This window comes from Anolis carolinensis, chromosome 6 (assembly GCF_035594765.1).
Source record: "Anolis carolinensis isolate JA03-04 chromosome 6, rAnoCar3.1.pri, whole genome shotgun sequence".
In the NCBI taxonomy this organism is placed as follows: Eukaryota; Metazoa; Chordata; class Lepidosauria; order Squamata; family Dactyloidae; genus Anolis; species Anolis carolinensis.
In genome coordinates, this window is record NC_085846.1 from 46,621,582 (window position 1) to 46,642,162 (window position 20,581).

At 37.7% G+C, this 20,581-nt stretch overlaps 1 protein-coding gene across 6 annotated transcripts in view; it reads right to left on the reverse strand.

The window, feature by feature from the left end:
* Window positions 1-20,581, reverse strand: part of epb41l4b (erythrocyte membrane protein band 4.1 like 4B) — a 169,816-nt gene that overhangs the window by 42,031 nt on the left and 107,204 nt on the right. For all 6 annotated transcript variants that reach the window (XR_009999603.1, XR_009999604.1, XM_062956977.1 and 3 more), the window contains 3 exons: window positions 9,688-9,857; window positions 1,467-1,573; window positions 746-877 (listed from right to left, as the gene is read on the reverse strand). Coding sequence is in view for 4 of the 6 variants with exons in the window: in XM_062956977.1 (XP_062813047.1) it covers window positions 746-877; window positions 1,467-1,573; window positions 9,688-9,857 (409 nt within the window). In the remaining 2 variants the exon portion in view is untranslated. The remainder of the gene's footprint in view (window positions 1-745; window positions 878-1,466; window positions 1,574-9,687; window positions 9,858-20,581) is intronic.

Below are 20,581 nucleotides of genomic sequence, written 5' to 3' on the forward strand. Positions count from 1 at the left end.
ATTGCAGTCCAACAACACCTAGAGGACTCTACTCTTACCATCCCTGCAATACTAGATCATTAAGAAAACAGCTATTTTGGACAGATTCTCTAGTCGGGTTTAGCATCTGTCTCCAGATCTCAAAAAAAGTTCTACAAATATTGTGGCCCACCAAAAAGAAAATAAATGTGTCTGAGAGCAAATCAAGCCTAATCTGTCCATAGAAACCAAGATGACTAAACCTGAATTGTTGTTCTTTGGACATATGAGAAGATATGATTGACTAGAAAAGACAACAATGCTTGGTAAGGTTGAAGACAGTATAAAAAGACTGCATTATATGTGAATATACTCAATCAAGAAAGCCATAGCCTAGAATCTGCACAAAGTGAGCAGAGTTGTTGATAGCAAGGTAACTTGGAAGGCTCTCATTCATAGGATTACCATAAGTAAGTTGACTTGACAGGAATTAGTCACACAGTTGTCTCCATATAAGTGTTAATCTGCCATCTTTCTCTTTGCATTTGGCCATTGAAGGCATGTTAATAGACTCCAGGATGACAATTCTGTTTTAGTGCCTTGATGGCTAGACACTGCATTCATAAAATGTTGAACACACTCAGGAAATTAAGCCAAACAAGCCTAGATTTCATTGCCAATTCCAACTAGAATAGACCCAGTGATTCAAAGTTATGTAAACTGCATTGCTACAGTGAATCTACTCCAGTTAGGACTAGCAATTAGATTTAGGTCATGGCAGACATACCTGAGCATTCCCTCGAAAAGTTGCTTCCACTTGTGCTTTAAGGATGTTACATTTCAAATGTTCAGGTAGAGAGGAGGGTGACGACAGCAGATGATGATGAAGGTTCCTCTCTGAGGGTTTCTTATCTTCACTCTGTCATAAAGATAGGAAGAGACACTAGTAGATAGAAACAGATACTCAGTAATCAAGTAACATTTCCTATAGAACAAAAATTTTGAAATGCTACTAAAACAGTAACCAGGTTGCAGAGCCGGCCCTAGGTATTTTTCAAGTGTAGGCGAACAGAATTTTGGCGCCCCCCCTTCCAAACCAATCACTGAAAAATAAAAGCGTTGGATAAGCGAAAATGTTAGATAATAAGGAGGGATTAAGGAAAAGCCTATTAAACATCAAATTACATTAAGATTTTACAAATTAAGCACCAAAAAATCATGTTTTACAACAAATCAACAGAAAAAGCAGTCTCGACTGTGCCCCCGTATGTTTTGCGCCCCAAGCGACCGCTTAATTCGCCTCATTGTTGGACCGGCTCTGCCAGGTTGTTATAAATTTATGTTCATTCTGTAGTGCAGGGTGGGATAATTTAGTGATAAGAGCCAGAGGATGTGGGCAGCCCCTGCTTTCTGCAGTCAACTGATTTCCATCCCCACAAACATGTTTCAACCTCATCAGAGAGATTTGCTAAACAAGGCGCTCCCAAGCACCTATTCTTGTCCCGTACCTTATTCACACTGATGTGCAGAGCTGGCCATGGTCTTACCACTTTCACTGTCTCAACTTCCATCTTTTTTAAATAGGGAGAACCACCATCATAATGGCGAGGAGCTCCTGGATGCCCAAAATGAGGAAAGAAAAACAGCCTGAAAGCACAGTACAAAAATCTGCAAAAAGAACAAAATCACTACTTTTGGCACAAAACTGAGTTTTACATTTTGGTTTATTCCTTTTTGGTAATATAGCTTTGTGTATCATTTATAAGAATCAAGTATTAAAACGTGACATTATCCAACAATAGACACTGTTTTTGTTCCTTGACCTAATGAATACGATGCAAAGATTCAGCTAGGGCCCCATCTACACTGTCATATAATGCAGTTTGAAACTGAAGTTTGAAACTTTCAGTGTAGATTCATATAACACAGTTCAATTGCACTGAACTACATTATATGAGTCTAAATTGGCCATATAATGCCGTTTCTAACGGCATTATATGGTAGTGTATGTAGATGGCAGTCTAGGCAATGGTAGCAAAGAGCTCATGGGATCAAGTCAGGTCGGTGATTGAAAAGATCTCTCTTTTTCTGGGCATATCTATTAGGCTTGTGCGATCAATGAAAAAAATGTTTCAATACTCATTACGAAATTAGGAAGTGGGGGAAATTGTTTCTAAAGTGTTTCTGAAATTGGACAGGGTCTGTATTGTAATTATAACTACTTTTCATTACTTTTTGTTAAGTAATTAATTGTGCCAATGGTCAAACTTCAGGGGTGCCTTTCTCCCTTATTGGTAGAGCTATTGGCATGAAACTTGCTACACTTATAGAACACGTTTACCACTCTTAGCCCTTTACATTTCAGAATGTTTCACTCGTCCACAGACTTTTGGGGAATTTCAATATTTTTAAAAATTTATTCAAGACACAAATGTAAAGTATTTTCCATACATATATGATAAAAATAAAAAGTGTATAGAAAGAGCAGAAACAAAAAAGGGAAAAAACTGAAAACAAAAACAAAAAACCAAACAAAATAACAACACAAAACACAAGAGTATATACATATTGACTTCCATCTATTTCATGGTGTGGTATAAGCCTTTCAAAGTTCTTGTAAACTTTAAATGGTCTCTTCCTGCATCCCCTTATACTTCTTTCTTTCTTTCTTTCTTTCTTTCTTTCTTTCTTTCTTTCTTTCTTTCTTTCTTTTTCAAATTAATATTTTCATCTTTTCCTTTTTAAAATAACATTTGAACAATTGCCAATCTGTTTGAGTTTTTGTTCTCCCCTGGTTTGTTGATATTCAGTGTCTCAGCCGGTCCATATTAATAATTTCCAATGTTTTCAATAACCATTGGTCAGTCGGCAGTATTTCTTTGCTTCTCCGGTGTCTAGCATAAACTATCCTCGCCGCTGTTACCATGAAATTGAATATCTCTTTATTTCTTTTTCTTTTTCTATATCTAGCATCCCAAGAAGAAAATATCTGGGTTCCATTTTAATCTTTATTTGTAAATATTTCTGTATTCTATCATGGATTTCCTTCAAGAATTTCTTCACATTTGCACATGTCCACCATGAATGGAAGAACGTGCCTGCCTGTTCCCCACATTTCCAACATTTATTTGACGTATTTTTGTAACAATTTGCTAATCTTTGTGGGGTGATGTACCACCGACTGGTACATCATTTTGTACCAATTTTCCTTGAGGTTAGGTGCATATGTATATTTGATTTTGTAATTCCAAATTTTCTCTCATTCTTCTAATTTTATAGATGTTCCCAAATTTGCAGCCCATTTGACTATACAGTCCTTAATTTGTTCTGTTTCCATGGCCCATTCTAACAGTCTTTTGTAGATTTTAGTGATAACTTTCTTCTCCATTAGCAATATTTTATCCCAGAAGGAATTTTTTTCTGCAAATCTGACCTTCTTATCTTTGTAAAAATAATCTTTCATCTGAATATATTGGAACCATGAGATGTTCTTGAATTTTTATTAATTTCTTCTTGTTTTCTTAATTTATAATTTCCTTTTTCTTTTATTAGAATATCCCTATAAATCAGCCAAGTTTCACCTCCCAATTTTCTCCTTTGACATGCTTCTAGCGGAGAAATCCACAGAGGTAGTTTGTGGTATCTTTCCCAGGGTTTTTTTTATCAAGGATGATTGAATGAAGGGGTTCCCAATTTTTTTCTACTTTTCTTTTCCCAAACAAAATATAGGAATGCCACCCCATTCTTGTCAGATCCCTCCAATGACAGACTTGTAGATCTTTGAAGCATCAGTGTTCCGAATAGTTTCTTAGTAATATGTTGATTTTCCCTATTTTTGTGATTAAGGAATTTGAAATCTCCACACATCATTTAAATGTAGTTTAAATGTAGTAGTTTAAAAAAATTATTGAGTAATCTGCCTATTTGGCTATTCATACTTTTCTTTTGGTTTTTGCTTTTATCCAAATTGGGGTCAATTACCCCATTAAAGTCCCCCATAATAATTAGATCTTCAAAGTCTTGGGCTAGAATGTTTTTCTTTAGACTGTTTATAAAGGTAGTTTGGGCTCGTTAGGTGCATATATGTTACAAATTGGTGTTTTTGATTCCCACTTGCTATTTTTACACCATTCTTCCCTCTTCATCTTTAAAGGCCAATTCAGCTGCTATTTTAGGGTTAATATAAATTACAACTCCTCTCTTTTTTTCAACTGATGATGAGAAGAATTCTTTCCCTATGTTCTTCTGGGTTAAGTGTGCCACCTGTTTTTGTGTGATATGAGTCTCTTGGAGCACCACTATATCAAATTTACCATTTCTGATTTGATTAAATAGTATTTTCCATTTATTTGGCGAGTTTAAACCATTGATATAACTTGAATAACATTTCAATTCCATATTTTTATTCTTGTATGTCTTCCTCTTCGTCCAGGATGTCTAAGTCCATAGGTATCGATCCGGTAGGCAGGTCAGTCTTGTCAGGAGAGTCATTGCCGGTCTTTTCTTTTCTCCATCACTTTTCTGGTCTGATGTTTAAGTTCTTTCTACATCCATCTTAATCTTTTTGTAAAATCCCTTCACTTTATCTTCAGAGGTAATCCAAAATCTCTCTTCTTTATAGGTTACCATCACTCCTTCTGAGTGCTTCCATCTAAAGCAAATCTGTTATTTCTTTAGCTCCTCTGTCAAAAACATATATTTTCTTCTTTTTATCAGGGTACCTGTTGGATATTCCCTTAGGATGGCAATCTTCTTTCCTTTGTAGTAGATAAGATTTTTACTGTTGCATTTGAAAATCTTATTTCTTGTTCTCTTCTTTGTGAAGTGGGCAATCATATCTCTAGCAACTTCATTTTTTCTTGAATAGTTTGTTGTTATTCTGTAGGTTCTACCTATATTTTACTCCATATCCTCTTCTGAGATCTGGGACACACCTGCCATTAACTGGACACTTATTTGTCTAATATTTTCTCTAAGATCTTCCTATACATTCCTGCTTCTTAGTTGAAATTCCATTTCCTTTTGTTCTATTTTTTCTTGTCTGGATTCTAATTTAAAATTCATTGCTTCCAATTTCTCTAATTTGTTTTGGAATATGTCTTGTGTTATCTCTAATTTCTGTTTACGTTCTTTAATCTCCTTAATATCTTGTTGTAATTCATTCATGTCTTTTTTCATTTATTCTAGTTTCTCCGTTATTTCTTTTTACATGCTTAACATTTGATCTTGGAATGTTTTCTGGTTTTCTGATATTTTTTGTATTTCTTGCATCACGTCTTTCAGTCTGATGTCTTGTGTGAGGGACCCGCTTCTCCAAAGTGGTTTCTTATTCTCCCTTTCAAATTTAGGTTTCTGTGAAGCCATTTCAACTCTTCTTCTTTATTTCTCTCTTTATCCTACTTCTCCTTTTCTCCCCGCAATAAAATACAGTCGTCCTTTCTCTACCATCTTTACCATCTTCTCTGTCACATCGTATGTCCCTGCTTCTCGAATCCTCTCCCTCACGTCTCCTTCCTGTCTGTCCCCTGTTCCGTCTATCCTAGAGTTCTTTCTCAACCTCTATCCTTTCTCTTGTCTTGCCTTCTCTGTCAGATCCCCTGTCAATACTGTGGTCCTCCTCACTGCTCCTGTCGCTTCACTGTCTTTCTGATCTTCCCTTCCCGATTCTGCCACCTTTCTGCTCTTTGTCTCAGTCACCAACTCCATCTCTTCTGCCACTGTCTCTTCTTGCGGCACTCTCTTTCACCAATTTATTTATTTGATTTGTTTTAATCTCAGTCCATTTGCTACCTCACTCACTAGGAACAATAGTTCTTTTTTTGTCCTTTTCTCCCCGGCGATTTCATTCTCTCTAAGATTTCCATGTCCACTCTTCTCCTTCAATCACCTTGTCTTCTTTCTGGTCTCTCCTTTCCTTTCTGTAGACCTCCATCTCCTTAGTTCATGTTTTTTCTTTCTCCTTTCTGTCTTCTCTTGTCCTGTTAGGATTTCTGTCTCGTTGGTCTTGCTTTCTGGTTTTGCTCTGGTCACCTCTTATTTCTCTTCTTTTGTTCTTACTTTCGTTGATCAACTTCTGCCCAGTGTGGACTCTCTAGCCGCATCTTGTTCTCCTAAGTTGTTGTAGTGAAGGGCAGGGAGATAGACATAACAAGATCAGTGATATTTTTTTTGCAGGTTTAACTCTTCAAATATGGCAATTCCACCCCCCCCCCCCCACACACACACACACATGCCTTCTTCTTGTTCTCCAGGTTGGCTTAGTACTCCCAGTTCTTTCCATCTCCAGATTATTATTTTCTTGATAATTTGATAAGTTTCTTAACTTGGTTATTTAAATAGTTCATATAATTTTCTTTTTTCTACTGTGGAGCTTTATTCCTTCCCCCACTGCAGGTAGATTTATTTGGAAAGGACTCACTTTGTCCTGCTTGCCGATCTTCGTAGATTTTAAAAGTGGGCATGGGCTGGTAGTTTGTCAATACAAAATCCAACTGACTTGCCTTCCATGCGACCCGCAACCCTATGGACCCCTAGTCCAGATCCTTCTGATGTCTACCTTGAGAGGAGGGTGCCAATTTGGATCATTGGTAAGGGATCCTATGGGATTAGCTGTCTTTTAGACCTCAGTCTGTCTAAACGAGGGAGCCTCTTGGCTCTATCCAGTCACGTTTGGTAGCTGACACTCCAAGATCCATCAGAGTGACCATCCTGCCACCATCCTGCAACACCTGGAAGCCGCGGGAATTTTCAAAGTTTTTACAAACAACTTTTAAAAATGAGCTATCTCCTTGAATTTTCTATAAAATGACACAAAATACCAGGGGATCATTCCCCACAAGTTTTTGAAATATTCATACATCAACTGATTTTTGTATTTTTTTAAAAGGTTTTGACTAAAGTGTGTTTTTTATTTATTTAAAAGCCACAACAGCTCTCTCATTGGATGTTTTCCATAGAACTTCAATTTAGGGATTTCTTTCCAGCCCAGCACTGATTTACTTATTTATACTTATACCAGTCAGTCCTCTACTTTGCAAATTCAGTAATTTATTTGAACTCTAGCTCCTGCTAAGAGGAAATAATCTCTCCCCTATCCTAATTGGATCTTTCTGATGCTGAGCAGAATTCTGGAAAATGTAGTTTAGGGCATGGCCTTTTGAATTCTCTACCATAGGGCTCCTTGCTTTCCCAAACTACATTTCCCAGAATTCTGTGCTCTCTCAATCTCTTTCCCAGCTCACTCAGTTTGTCCCGCCCTACTGCTTTCCTCTCCTCATGGCAAGAGGCTATTAATTTAGAAAATTGCAGCCTTTTTGGCTTCCCCCTTGCTTGTGCTGAAAATGAAACTGACTTTGATAGGTTTCTGAGAATTACAGAATTCAAATGAAAAAGTCTTGGGTGAGTTTTGATTCTTAAGTTTTTGCGTGGGCGTCCCCCCTTTACCGGTGTTTCTCAATATCTGTTCGTATATACAAAACGTATGAATTAGATTTGATTTACTAATTAGAAACAACATTTAGCACACCCACAATATTTACTTCTATCTCATATTTTAATAGTTCTTTAGCACTGGGCTAGCAGAGGCTTTTGAACAAAAAAGTCTTTGATATTTCTAAATGGCAGTATAAGAACAAGCCTTATGATACATACAGATTGGTGAGAAGCAGCTAGGTCAGAAGCATCACAGATACAACTAGGTCAGAAGCATTCTAGGCCTCCAGATTTTGGGCTATGCTTCCCAATACTACCACTGCAAAGCCCTTCCCTTTATCAGTATAGGAGCCTCAGCATGGGAATTGGGAGCTGGGGGTACATATAGCTCTTTCTAGTATCTTGACATGTTGCACTGCTTGAAAGATAGATTTATTTTAAGGACATTTGGTTGTCAAGTGCATCTTGTAGATTACTACACTGCATAAAATGGCAGTGTAGATGGGGACTAAGATGGGCCTTTCTAGACTTATTCTAGTTCTGGAAGTACAAAAAAATACAATGGATCTGGACCATTAGTTCCTATGTTTCATTCTGTCCCTGTTTCTATTGTTAATTTGGCATTCTGGTTTTACAGGCATGCTGCATTCTTTCCCTGAAACACTGCTCTAAAGACGGTAAAAATGTCAAGTATTATTGCTCTTGTTTTTTTTTATATAATATGTACTTGAAGAAATCAATAAATGAAATAAGTAAATGTACAGAATGAAGAAAATATGCCCCTTCACACCTTTTATACCTTTTATATTTATAGTACAGTCTGTTATTTGTTTATCTTTAAACATAATTCACCATATTAATGTTTGATACTTTTTGTTCACACTTCAGATAGTTTAAAAATGTCAGCTGAGTTTCTGGCCTTCAAGCTTTTTTACCGCATTTCAATAATAAAATAGAAATTAAGTCAATAAAAAGGAAGCCAAAAAGTTCGTATTTATTTATAAAAAAATTGCAAGGGCAAAAAATCAATTTTTAATAAGCTTACCCTAGGGGGAGCCCCCAGTGGTGCAGCAGGTTAAACCGCTGAGCTGGTGAACTTGCTGACCAAAGGGGGTGAGCTCCCACTGTTAGCCCCAGCTTCTGCCAACCTAGCAGTTCGAAAACATGCAAATGTGAGTAGATCAATTTGTACTGTTCCAGTGGGAAGGTAACGGCGCTTGGAGGCATCTACGGACAATGCTAGCTCTTCGGCTTCGTAATGGAGATGAGCACTAACCCCCGGAGTAAGACACAGTTAGACTTAATGTTAGGGGGAAACGTTTACCTGTACCTACTTTAGATTTAAGTGAAACATGACCACATCTATCTTTCACCATTTTAGGCTTATGTATTAGTCATAGCAACTTAAAAACAATTAAAACAATGATAAAACAATAATATTCCATAAAATAACAATATAGTAAAACAGATGCAAGGAATTCTACCAGAATTTATCTACCTACCTCCTTGAGGCAATGTGGTATAGCGTTGAACTATAACTCCGGAGACTAGGGACCTCATCCGATGGGCGAGGAGAAAGTGGGGGAAAACAAGAGAAAGTGGAGGGAACTGTCTTACACTGTTCCTTTCCATCTTTCCCTGTCTTCAGAGATGGCCAGCCATCCCACATGTTTACTGCACCTTTCCCCATCTTCTCCAGCATTCTGCTGCTTGGAGCCAAATAACACCTGACTCCTAAAGACCATCTTTGAACTCCATTTTCACGCCCTTAGGAAATACAGTGTTATGGAGTCCTACCAGAAGTGCCCTTATGTCGTGTGATGGGATCCATTTCCTAAGTGCATGGAAACAGAGCCTGAAGATCATCTGATGAGGTACTAAGACTCCAGAGACCAGGATTCGAATCCCTGCTTCGCCAGGGAAATAGATGAGGCTGAGTAACACTATCTCAGAGGAAATCAAAGGCAAAAACACTTCTGAACAAATCCTGCCAAGAAAATGTTGTGATAGGTTTGTCTTAGGGTTGCCATAAATGACTTGAAGGCACATAATAATGACTTATCTATCCAGGGAAATGGTTACTTGTCAAAATATTGAAATGTTTACCATCCAAACATCATTCCATAATATGGAATTCTTCCCACATTGTGCATTGAAGATTATTGGGCATACAAAGGAGGAAGTGACAATTACTCTTAAAATCTAAGAAGTATTCTTGATGACCAAGCACTCCCAGTTCACATTGCCTTCCAAATAATCTTCAATCATAACACAGATGACTTAATTTGGTAGACTTACTATTTGGGCTTGGAATGATAGGTACAGAATCCTTGCTGTCCGGTGAGACAAGTACTCCATAGTGGAGATGGTGATGGTGGTGGTGTCTTGCTGTCATTTTTGTAGTATATGGTGTTCCACCATTTTCTTCAATGCGAAACGGCGGGCCTTCAGTACTGTTTAAAGGATAGCTGTGAAACACAATTGTGACTCAAATTAGAACATGAAGAAGTAACACATTATAATTGAGATGGAACATTAACAATAATCTAGAACAAGTTGCCACCAAAAGATAAGAGTTATCTTCGTATTGAAATATGCTCCTAATTGGCTCCTGAGCACCTCTCAGGACTCAGAAATGTTTCACTAGTTCTCAACACAGATGAAGGTGGTGAAAAAAAATATGAGCAATGCAAGTAGAAAATTGTGAACACGTATAAGTGAATGGAGGCTAAAATCCAAGGCAATAAATCACCACCATCACATTGAGGGTCCAGAGGTGTATAAAGGGATTTGGAGTGGAGGGTGGAAAGAGGGGGGTTAGAAGCCTATTATATTTTGTTCATAAAAAGAAAATACAGACCGTTCAACCTGGGTGAGGACAATCTGCATGATCTTTACAGGATTTCATATGGGCCAATGTGGTATAATGTAGTTAAGTGCAGAGATGTGGACATAATCCTTGGGGAGGTGAGGTCAACGACTTATATGTGACTCTCATTTCCTACATTGAGGGGAATACCAAATAAGCTCTAAAGTTTGACATGTTTACAATGAAACATTTCAAAAACCCTCCTGGAGGTAAATTTCCATCAAGTCTCCAACATCCTGTGTGTCTGGTGACATCTCCATTCCTAGTGTTTGTGAATAAAGTGGCTTGTTTACATTTGATTTCAATTTAGCTTCAGGCCCAGTCTTGAGACAAAGGACTTCTTTCATCATCTTTGTGGATAAGCTACATTGGTCATTGACTGAGAGATTATGTTGCTGTTGGTCTGCTGCACCTCTTAAAAGCATTTGGTACTATTGGAAACTGAAAGTATTAATTGCTCTATGGCTTCATTGAGGCATTCTGTAGTTCCAGTCTGTATTTCAGAGTCTATATTGAAATTGAGTTGAAGTAGATGATCCCATTTTGTACTCTACAATTCCATAAATGTTGTATATGTAAATGTTTTTGCAAAATATTCGGAAATTATAGGTGTGCCAGAATGCTACAATCAGATGGCTATAGGAAACGTGTTGTATGGCAATTTAAAGTTAATGGGCATTTGGATTTTAAAGTATTTTATTTGGTGAAGAAGATTTTGATCCTCAGGTTTTGCTTATTTCTTTCGTACTGGAGTGTTCTAAATTTAGGCTACTATATACTTTCCAATTGTCCTGATTTGGTAGAAAGAGTCCTGATTAATCCTTGGTCATCCCACTCTGTCAGGTGCTTTTAAAATGTCCTAGTTTATCTCTTCTTCTTCCACTTTTGCTCTTTGCCTTTTGATTAAACCATTGCAAACAGACGAGGAGAGGTGCAGTCTTGCCCTCCTAAATGTATGTAGGTGCATGCCTTCATATCAGATGTTGATTTATGACAACACCATGAATTTCAGAGTTTTTTCTCAGGCAATGAGTAGTCAGAGGTGGCTTTGCCTACAGTACCTGGTATGTGTTGTGTCTCATCTAAGTGCCAACCAGGACTGACATTACTTAGCTTCAAAATTTACATAGGCTCTAGTTAGTTTAAAGAACATGTATCCAATGCAAGGCCCATGGGACAAATCTGGTCCACCACATCATTTTTTGTGGCCCATGAGGTTTTCAATGCTAGGGCAACTTTTATCCAACTTATAATTGCAAACAGCCCTTTGAAGGCAACCATAGGGTTGATGTGACACTTAGGAAAAATGAGTTTGACACCCCTGCTTTAGGGCATTTTAGTCTTCTCAGTGTTGGGAATCATCTTGGACTACTCAAGTCTAAATGTAGTCAGATAGATGATAGAGTTAGATTGAGGGAATCCTTTCCCCGTTTCCAAAGCATGCCTAGATAGGATCCACTATTGTTTCCTCCCTCATGTCCTGTTTATGTCAACCCACCACTTTGATGCTTTAGAAATGTGATATCTCCTAGGGCTTTGATGTAACTTCCCCAATTTGGCCTTTGGAATGTTTATGGCCCTAGAGAAGAACAGCCCCATAAGGCTGGTTGCCTTTCCTTCCAGCTTCCTGCTTTGTTCCAGAGAGGACGCACCTATGTCCTCTATTTGTCAAGATGTAGCTATCTAGAGCATTGTTATTTTAATTCGTCTATGTGTATTAGAACAGGATAGATTAGCTAGTTAGGTTCGAACCTTTTCTATCCATCAATGGATTTCTTTTTACCTCAATAAATGCTTTTAAACTTTAAAGCTAACTTTGCATCCCTTTGTCTTCCTGATAACAAAGAGGCCTTCCAAAACTCACACTGCACGTAAGTCTCACTGCTGCAATTTACTCTGCTATTTTAATGGGAATTTACCTCATAAAGGGGGTGATTAGAGCTTAACGGCTCGTCCATTCCCAACACTCAGTAGCTCAGGCAAAAGCCAACAACTACAGCCTTTGCCCATCCTAACTGTACTCTGAAGTTGTTTAGTTGACGTCTGAGAGACATTGGAGGATATTCCATTATGTCCCAATTATAATGCTGTATTTTTTCTGGAGTTTACTGCTATTTGAATTTGTCTTACTTTTCTAGCACTGTTTTCCTTATTGTTATTATGCCTCTTCCCCATTAAAGAAAAATGGAACAGATTTCTGTGAAAGGAGAGGGAAAAGACTAATTCCAGAGCCATTGTATTTTCACCCTAAAATTATGGCAGCCCTTTTAGGGCCTCTGCTGAGTTGCTAAATAGGTTGTAACAAATAAAGGTGAAGTTTGTTGTTACATGCCTTCAACTTTGGCTTATGCCAATTTTATTCTTGGCAAGATTTCCTCAGAGGAGGTTTGCCATTGCCATCCTTGGTGGCTGAGAGAAGATAACGGGCCAGAAGTTGCCCAACGGGTTTCCATGTCTAACACAATTCAAATCCTGGTCTCCTGGAGTCCTAGTCCAGTTTTCACAGTACTACTACTACTGCTACTACTGTGCAACCTTCTGTTAATATGCCTTTCTCCTGCTTTGTCCCTTCATTACCTCTGAGTTAATTTCTATTGATGGGGGATTCCAAAGACTTGTGCGATTTCCCCAAGTAGGATGCCAATGTACAAAGCCTACACCCGTTCAAGGATATTTTTCATAAACACGAAGTTCTGAGTTGTCTCTCACATACTATCTTTGCTGTTGCTGTGCTTGTGTGGCAACTACAGTGTGCCTGTTTTCTTGTGTGCTGAGCTGTGTTTTGCAACATTCAAGCAAACAGGAAATACAAGTCAGCATCAATGGTTATACTCTATACTTTAGGTTAGCAGTGATGAGGGGTGTTTTTAAAAATGTTTTTTAAACTCTCATGTAGCAGATAGAATTCCAGAGCATGATGTGACCTCTCTACTGAGATACTGCACAACCCCACTTGCCCAGAAGCAAGTTGCGACATACTGATTCACACATTCTGTAAGTTGTGGCGTACCAGTGATCCTGTGTGTCCTGTGACAAAGCAGCATACATTTAAAAAAAAAAACTATGCTATGTACCATGGCCCATATAGCTCAGTACTTTCCATTTTAAGTCATAGCAGTTCTCCAAGGTATCAGTCAAAGGTCTTTTCCATGCCTTCTACCTAGGATACCGGGACCTTATGCATGCAAATTATGTGCCTCCAAGCTATGGCTCACTGTCAGTTTCAAGGAAGCATCCAGAGGGAATGATGCTGTACTTTCCTTGCAGAGTCAAGTACAGCACAGGGTTTTTAAAGCCACAATAAAGTGCTTTTCTAAAGAGCTTTGAAATCACACTTAGTCAAGCATACCAGTAATTTTACTGCATCAGACCTGATAGCCTTAATATGACCCTGCATTCTCATCCTAAGCACACATGTCAGAATGGGTTACATTCCGAATGGGAAATTTTGAAGATGAGGAAGAATTATGTCCATGAAACTACATTTTAAAGTGAAAAATGATTTTATTAATGACTTCTTTACTTAGAATGAGGATAAAAATTTAATCAGATCAATACTTCTTAAAGTTATTGAAGTACAAAATACCCAATATGATGACAATAGTGTCTTTGGTGCATTTTGGGTTCCTTCCTGTTTCTGATTTTTAACAGGAATTTAAAAAAAGTAAATTTAGAGACTGGCATGTTGCAATATGACACAATGGCCTCAAGCACTCATTCAAATATACCCACTAGCCTACAAAGTTAGGGTATTGAAAACTGTTGATAGGACTTGTGTGTAAAACCTGCTCCAACTTATTATTTTGTACAGAAACGTATTATTCAAATATTTTATCTAGCCTAGTTGCGAAGAATGATTTGAATCTGGGATTACTTTAAAGATATACATTTAGAGCCTCTATGTAAATGTATGCACTGAATCAATGGTTTGGTTGGGGCCCTGCTTTGACAAGTTAGATAACAGATTTTGGAAATGACTCAAGAGGATTCTCCCATGGAATACAGTAGAGTCTCACTTATCCAACATTCACTTATCCAACATTCTGGATTATCCAACGCATTTTGTAGTCAATGTTTTCAATGCATTGTGATATTTTGGTGCTAAATTCGTAAATACAGTAATTACTACATAGCATTAATGTGTAATGAACTACCTTTTCTGTCAAATTTGTTGTATAACATGATGTTTTGGTGCTTAATTTGTAAAATCATAGCCTATTTTGATGTTTAATAGGCTTTTTCTTAATATCTCCTTATTATCCAACATATTCACTTATCCAATGTTCTGCCGTCCTGCTTATGTTGGATAAGTGAGACTCTATTGTATAATTGAAAATTAACAAATAATGGTTTTATCTTTTTTACCAAAACTGGATAAATTCTGTCTCTTATTTGGCGACTATATTAGTACTGACATGCATCCATGTATATATCCCCTTTTGGATGAAGTACAGGGGTCCATTCTGTTGCTCTGGCATTACAAACAAAAGCCTCCCTAGGAGTTCTCAAGTCCTGGGAGGGGTTACCGATGCTGCTTTGTGGTGATAGCGAAAGAAGGGAAGGAAGAGGGGAATTCAGACCAGTCAGATATAGTTCCTGTCTGGGAAAGGAAAGGAGGATGCACTCTATCAAAGAGCGCCTTCTTATTTTTTCTGCACTCGGCTCCTATTTCATGGTCAAAATTGCCCCCTCCCAGCAAGCAGTACCAGCAGCGACTACTCATCTGGGGGTTGCTAGGTGCAAGGGTGAGGGAAGGATATAGAACTGTGTATGTAGAGCTAAATATAGTTATGGGATCTTGGCCTGTGTGTCAGGATGCCACAGACTGGCCTTGAGAATATAGAGTGTGGGGAAGGGGGACTGGTGTGAAGGAGGGTACAAAAGCTGCCATGATGATTGAGGGTTAGAACCGTCTTGCTTGTTTTCTGATGGTCAAGAATAAAGTGTATCCAATATTCCTGAATATGGTGTTTATTCGAGGGGGCCTCAGAACCTGACACTGTGCTTGACAAATTTGAGGCCAATACACACAGGAGTTTTGTGTGAATTCCATTTGCAGAGAGGCAATTTGCAGTTGTCTCTCTGCAATGAGCAGGAAAGGGTCGAACTTGCTATGCTTTAGAGAAGACAATTCTTTCGAGGCATTTTGTGCAAAGCATTTCATTTGTTTTTGAAAGATATACTTACCCTTTCATTGGTGTGGGGGTTGTGTGGCTCCCCAAATGCTGCTGAACTGGGATATCCAACTATGCTCACTATTGGCTAGGTCAGTGCTTTCCAAACTGTGTGTCGGGACATGTTAGTATGCCAGCTGCAGTGTGTAGGTGAGTCGCGCAAATGTAATGAGAAACCTCTGAGTCTATGTAAAATAAGCAATAAATCATATATTTTTAAAAATATAAACAGGTTTTTTTCTTATTGTGTCCATATACATTTCACTATTACAATTTATTTATATGTCTCTGTGTCTTACAAGGGGTTAGTTTTAACCTCTGGTTTGTTAGTAACACTGAATTACTGTGTCACCAACATGAAATGTTTGGAAAGCTCTGGGATAGTGCTTCAGGCGCTGGCTTGCCAACATCTGGAAAAACACATGACTCCCACTACTGTCTTGTTTTTGTGGACAGTAGTTATCAAAATGACATGCAACAGAGCTATGTCCCCAATTAACAAATGTACAAGATTTCAAAAGGAAAGCGTTTGGTGGGGAATTTGTGCTCTTCAGAAACAGTGATTAAAAAGGAACCTCCAATTAGTCTGCATTGTATGACTTAAACATCTATGTAAGGATTAGTAAGTAATGAACACTTTTTGTCATTTAGGCTGATTCTTTATACATTATACCTCATGGATTTTATTTGCAAGATTCATTTGATGATCTCACAAATAAAAGTTTGAAGTTTAAACAAACATTTTTTAAAAACTAAGCAGATCAGGGCCAAACCAGAACTAAGCAAAAGCTGACAAGCCAGTTTTGCTGCTTTTAAAGATATACTTTATTTTTAGTGTTTCTACTCCTGTCAGACAAGTTTCAGAAGGCGGAGGCAGTTGCATGCAGTTTTCCTCATGCAAACTTTCATTTTGTTGCTCCAACATTTAACATCCATGAATAAGAGGAGAACTTATCTGAGAACTGGCACCGAAGTTCATTTCACCAATTTGCAAATGACATAAAGGGTAAAGGATGTGCCTTTCTCTCTCACATCTCACCAACGTAGTCATTAGATGTCTAATGAACAGAACATGTACTTTAAAAAGCAGTGTTATTTATAAACTGCCCTGTTGCCTATGAAATATTTAAGGATTCTGCCACTCTAAAGACCAATGAACCACTCAGAAGGAGAAAAGTGGTCCTTAATTTTTTTTTAGCCTAAATCCAACTGCTAATCCCACCAAAGCAGACCTATGAAATTGATTGGATTTTGATAAATCAGTACATATACGAGTTCCATTGATTTTGTGGTCCTTCTCTGAGAATAATTTTACTACTCTTTCCCCCATCAAATGTACTAATAAATAACAACTTATAGGTGGCATTTTAGCTGTTATAGAATTTCTCTTTTCATACAACATATTGAATGAATTTTTTTTCCAGATTTTCCCCCAAAGATGATACTGCCTAAGATGACAATTTTGTGGTTACAATTTTTACTCTTTATTGCTGATCCCACCTTCACACTGAACATTAATCATCCTTCTCATGGCTTTCCAGTACTAGTTGTTCATTCCTTTTGCTACAATCCTTATCTCCCCAAGAGACAAAACACAAATCAGCTACAAACAGATTAAGATTTACAAATGAGAAAGAAAGACTCTGGTCTGACTATCTATGCCAAGCATATTTGCTATTATTATTTTCCTGGCTAAAAAAACATGTTTCCCAACACTTTGGTTAGCAGCTACAACTTTGTTCAGTTTTTACCTGGTATTTGGACATCTTGAAACATTTTGGGAAATTATTCTGCACAGAAATACACAAGGATTTTTGCGTGAAAATCCTATTTTGTTTTCAGTGCAAAATATTGAGCATCTAAATGTCAGTGGGACAATGACGTTGCACTGTCATAGCTACGTCTAACAACACCAAACCTAACCTTTCAACTAGAAAGTGCCCCCAAACAAAGGGTTTCTGAAGTACAGCAATCTGAGGTACTGGGAAATGATATCTGTAGTACCCTCACAACTGAAGGGCAAATTCAGAAGAGATCCTCTGGGGTCCTTCTCAATGCACCCGGCAACTAGGAAAGTGCTTCAAAGATCCAACACATCTTTTGTTGTTAAATATACCATAAATGTGAACTTAAAATTTTATAAGATCTTAGATTTGGCTAAACAGAATGCTAGTCATTGTTTCTGTTATTTATGTAGGTTTTCTCAAAAGTGCATGTGTGACTGAGTTGGTTGTGAAAGTTGTGTTTTTGTGCAATATTTGTTTTATTTTTTTTCACAAGGCAGCACTTTTTGGCACAATAAACCATTGTCTCAAGAAAAACAAGATAAGTGTTATTGGGTTTTGAGAAATCTGCCATGAGGTAAGTGGTTGAACTTTATAGAATCACAGAATGTTGGAAGGGGCTGCAAAAGCTATTAAAGTTCAACCCCTTGTCATGCAGAAACACACCACTGAAGCTCCCCTGAAAGACCTGAGCAGGGCTGTTAACAAGGTTATTGAAGATCTTTTTCATTGAATCATCATAAGTTGAAGTTGACTTGATAGCAAATGACAACTGGAATTATTTGAGGCCATAGGCATTTGAGATACCACATTTGGATGCCAGAACTTTAAGGGTAGGGGGAGATCTGTTTAGGGGTTTTGACTGCTTCCAACTGAATCTAACTGAATCCAACTGAATCTAACTAAACTCTATTAGTGCTTAAAGCAAACGCGCCTACTTTTGGAGACTGTTTTTACCACTCCCAGATCTACTGGAAGCACCCACATTTGGTGAAATCAAAAGGGCCACAAAATGATGAAAAACAAAGAACAGAATTGGTTTTTAAGAGAAAAGGAAAGTGCCTGAGCTGTAAGAACAGAAGTTTCCCACGTGAGGCAAGGAAAGATCTATGGATAGGATTGGAGGACAGAGCTAAATAGATGTCTGGAATCTTGTTAGGGTGTTATATTTTTGTAAGCAGAGTTACACCTATGCAACATAGAATTTCATAGTTGTGCAATGTCCATATCCGGGAGAGGGTTGCTGTTACATCACTACACAGCACAGCTAGCAAAAGGAACAATGCATATTGGTGCTCAATGAACAATGGGAGTGATGCATATGGGTGCCAATGTGCAACACAAAAACTTTTGCTCATTTCCCCACTCAATACATGTCCTTGCACTTCAATATCCAGGTTTTTTTAAGCATCTGCTACTCATCCAGGAATGTTCATCATGCTCAACAGTTGAGGTTCTTTTATACATTTTTCAGCATGATGGAAAATTGTTATTCAACTGCATAGCAGCTTTTGAAATGTCCTGATATAGACTACCTAATTGTGGGAATATTTCTAGACATGACGTTATTTTCTATCCTTTGGCCAGACTTGTTACCATTTATTTAAAACACTGCATGTGCACTAGTCGTGATAACTATATTTTAATTCAACAAACAAAATGTAATACATGTTTTGTAAATTACTGAGCAATATTTCAAAGATCAAGACAGAAAACATAAAATGTCAAAGACAATGGAAAATATTAATATTTATTGCATGTAAATATTCATATTATTTAACATATACAAAAATCAGAACAATGTAAACATACCTTAAATAAAATCTTAATTTCTCTGAGAATGATGTAGACTTAACCCTATATATAAAGTCAAATTCAATAAAATCATATTAAAAAAACACTAACACTTCAAAATACTCCCAAAATATAAAGATATTCCTTATTCCAAAGCCTTTTTTAAAAAAAAATCACAGCTTTAAGGTCAAATCAATGTGTGTGCAAAAGCTGGCACCATTATTTCTATAATCAAGGGAACCAAAGCTTATCTCTTAAGAAAATCTCAGTTTATGGAATATATATCCAGCTTCACAGAAGCTGAACTTGTTTATAAACATCTAAGTTTAACATTTCAGAGTCATCTTCTTAGGGAACTGTTCAGAACTTTGCATTCCAATATGTGATTTTTTTTCGTGTCAGGAGTGACTTGAGAAACTGCAAGTCGCTTCTAGTATGAGAGAATTGGTAGTCTGCAAAGATGTTGCCCAGGGGACGCCCGGATGTTTCGATGTTTTTACCATTCTTGTGATGTGATGAGATCAGGACAGAGGTGTACATTCACTGGCTGGCATTCTGTTAGTGGTATATATATGTTAGCCATCTATAAGTCAATCTTTCACTTGTGTATATCATTTTTCGGTGGAAGTTGATGTTCCTTCCATTGCAACCATCAAAACCCCTTGCCAAATCTCTCCCTCATGGCTATTCTATGCTGGTGTATGTGCGCATGTGTGACTGTAGAAGCCTCTGACAAAGTCCCTGTAGCAAGATGACTGCTTCATCTGCTGAGACCTCTAGACCAGGGCTTCTTAAACTAGGGTCATCTTAGTTCAATGACAGAGTCCCAATATGTTTTTCTCAACATCACCTAATGGCTGTTTTAGACGTTTACAGTGGATTCTGCTGAAGCTGTAGTTCATAAGTAGGAAAATCAGCCTTTTAGCAAGACTTGCAAATGCTGATTTGTTCTCAGTAAATGTTTAGTTTTTACACGTATTTTATCTACCTATATACCTAGGTTCACATAAAAATTTATCAGACAGAAACGGGAGCCAAGTGGAAAAATTTCAGAAGCTTTGATCTAGAGGATCCCAATGGATTTCAGTGGATGATCTAATAATTTTATATGTGGCTATAGGGACATAGCCAGATGCTTCTTTTATTCCTATCCACTGTATCAGGAATAGAATGGCTGGGGAGGGGGAGAGGCAGGCAATGCAGCTTTTATATGGTAAACGTAGTGGTTGATAAATGACCACTCTTTCTCTCTCTGTCCTACTTGTCCTAGTGTAAAAGGGCAATGGCTACATATAGGAATTCTTGCTTCATTAGCATGACAGCCTTGAGGTGCTTCCAAATAGCACTAATCAAAAGACAAAATGCATGTATTTGTTATTTTCCTCCTTACTGGAAAAAACATAATGGAAGTAGGAGAAAAACATACAAGGGATGAAAATGGAAGACAACATTATCTGGATCCCACGTAAAGTTTCACAATGAAGACAGTAAAAGCATTAGTGGAAGGCAACCCTGGACCCACACTCATGAACTGAAGACATTCAAGGATTGTAGGAGACAAATGGCATCTG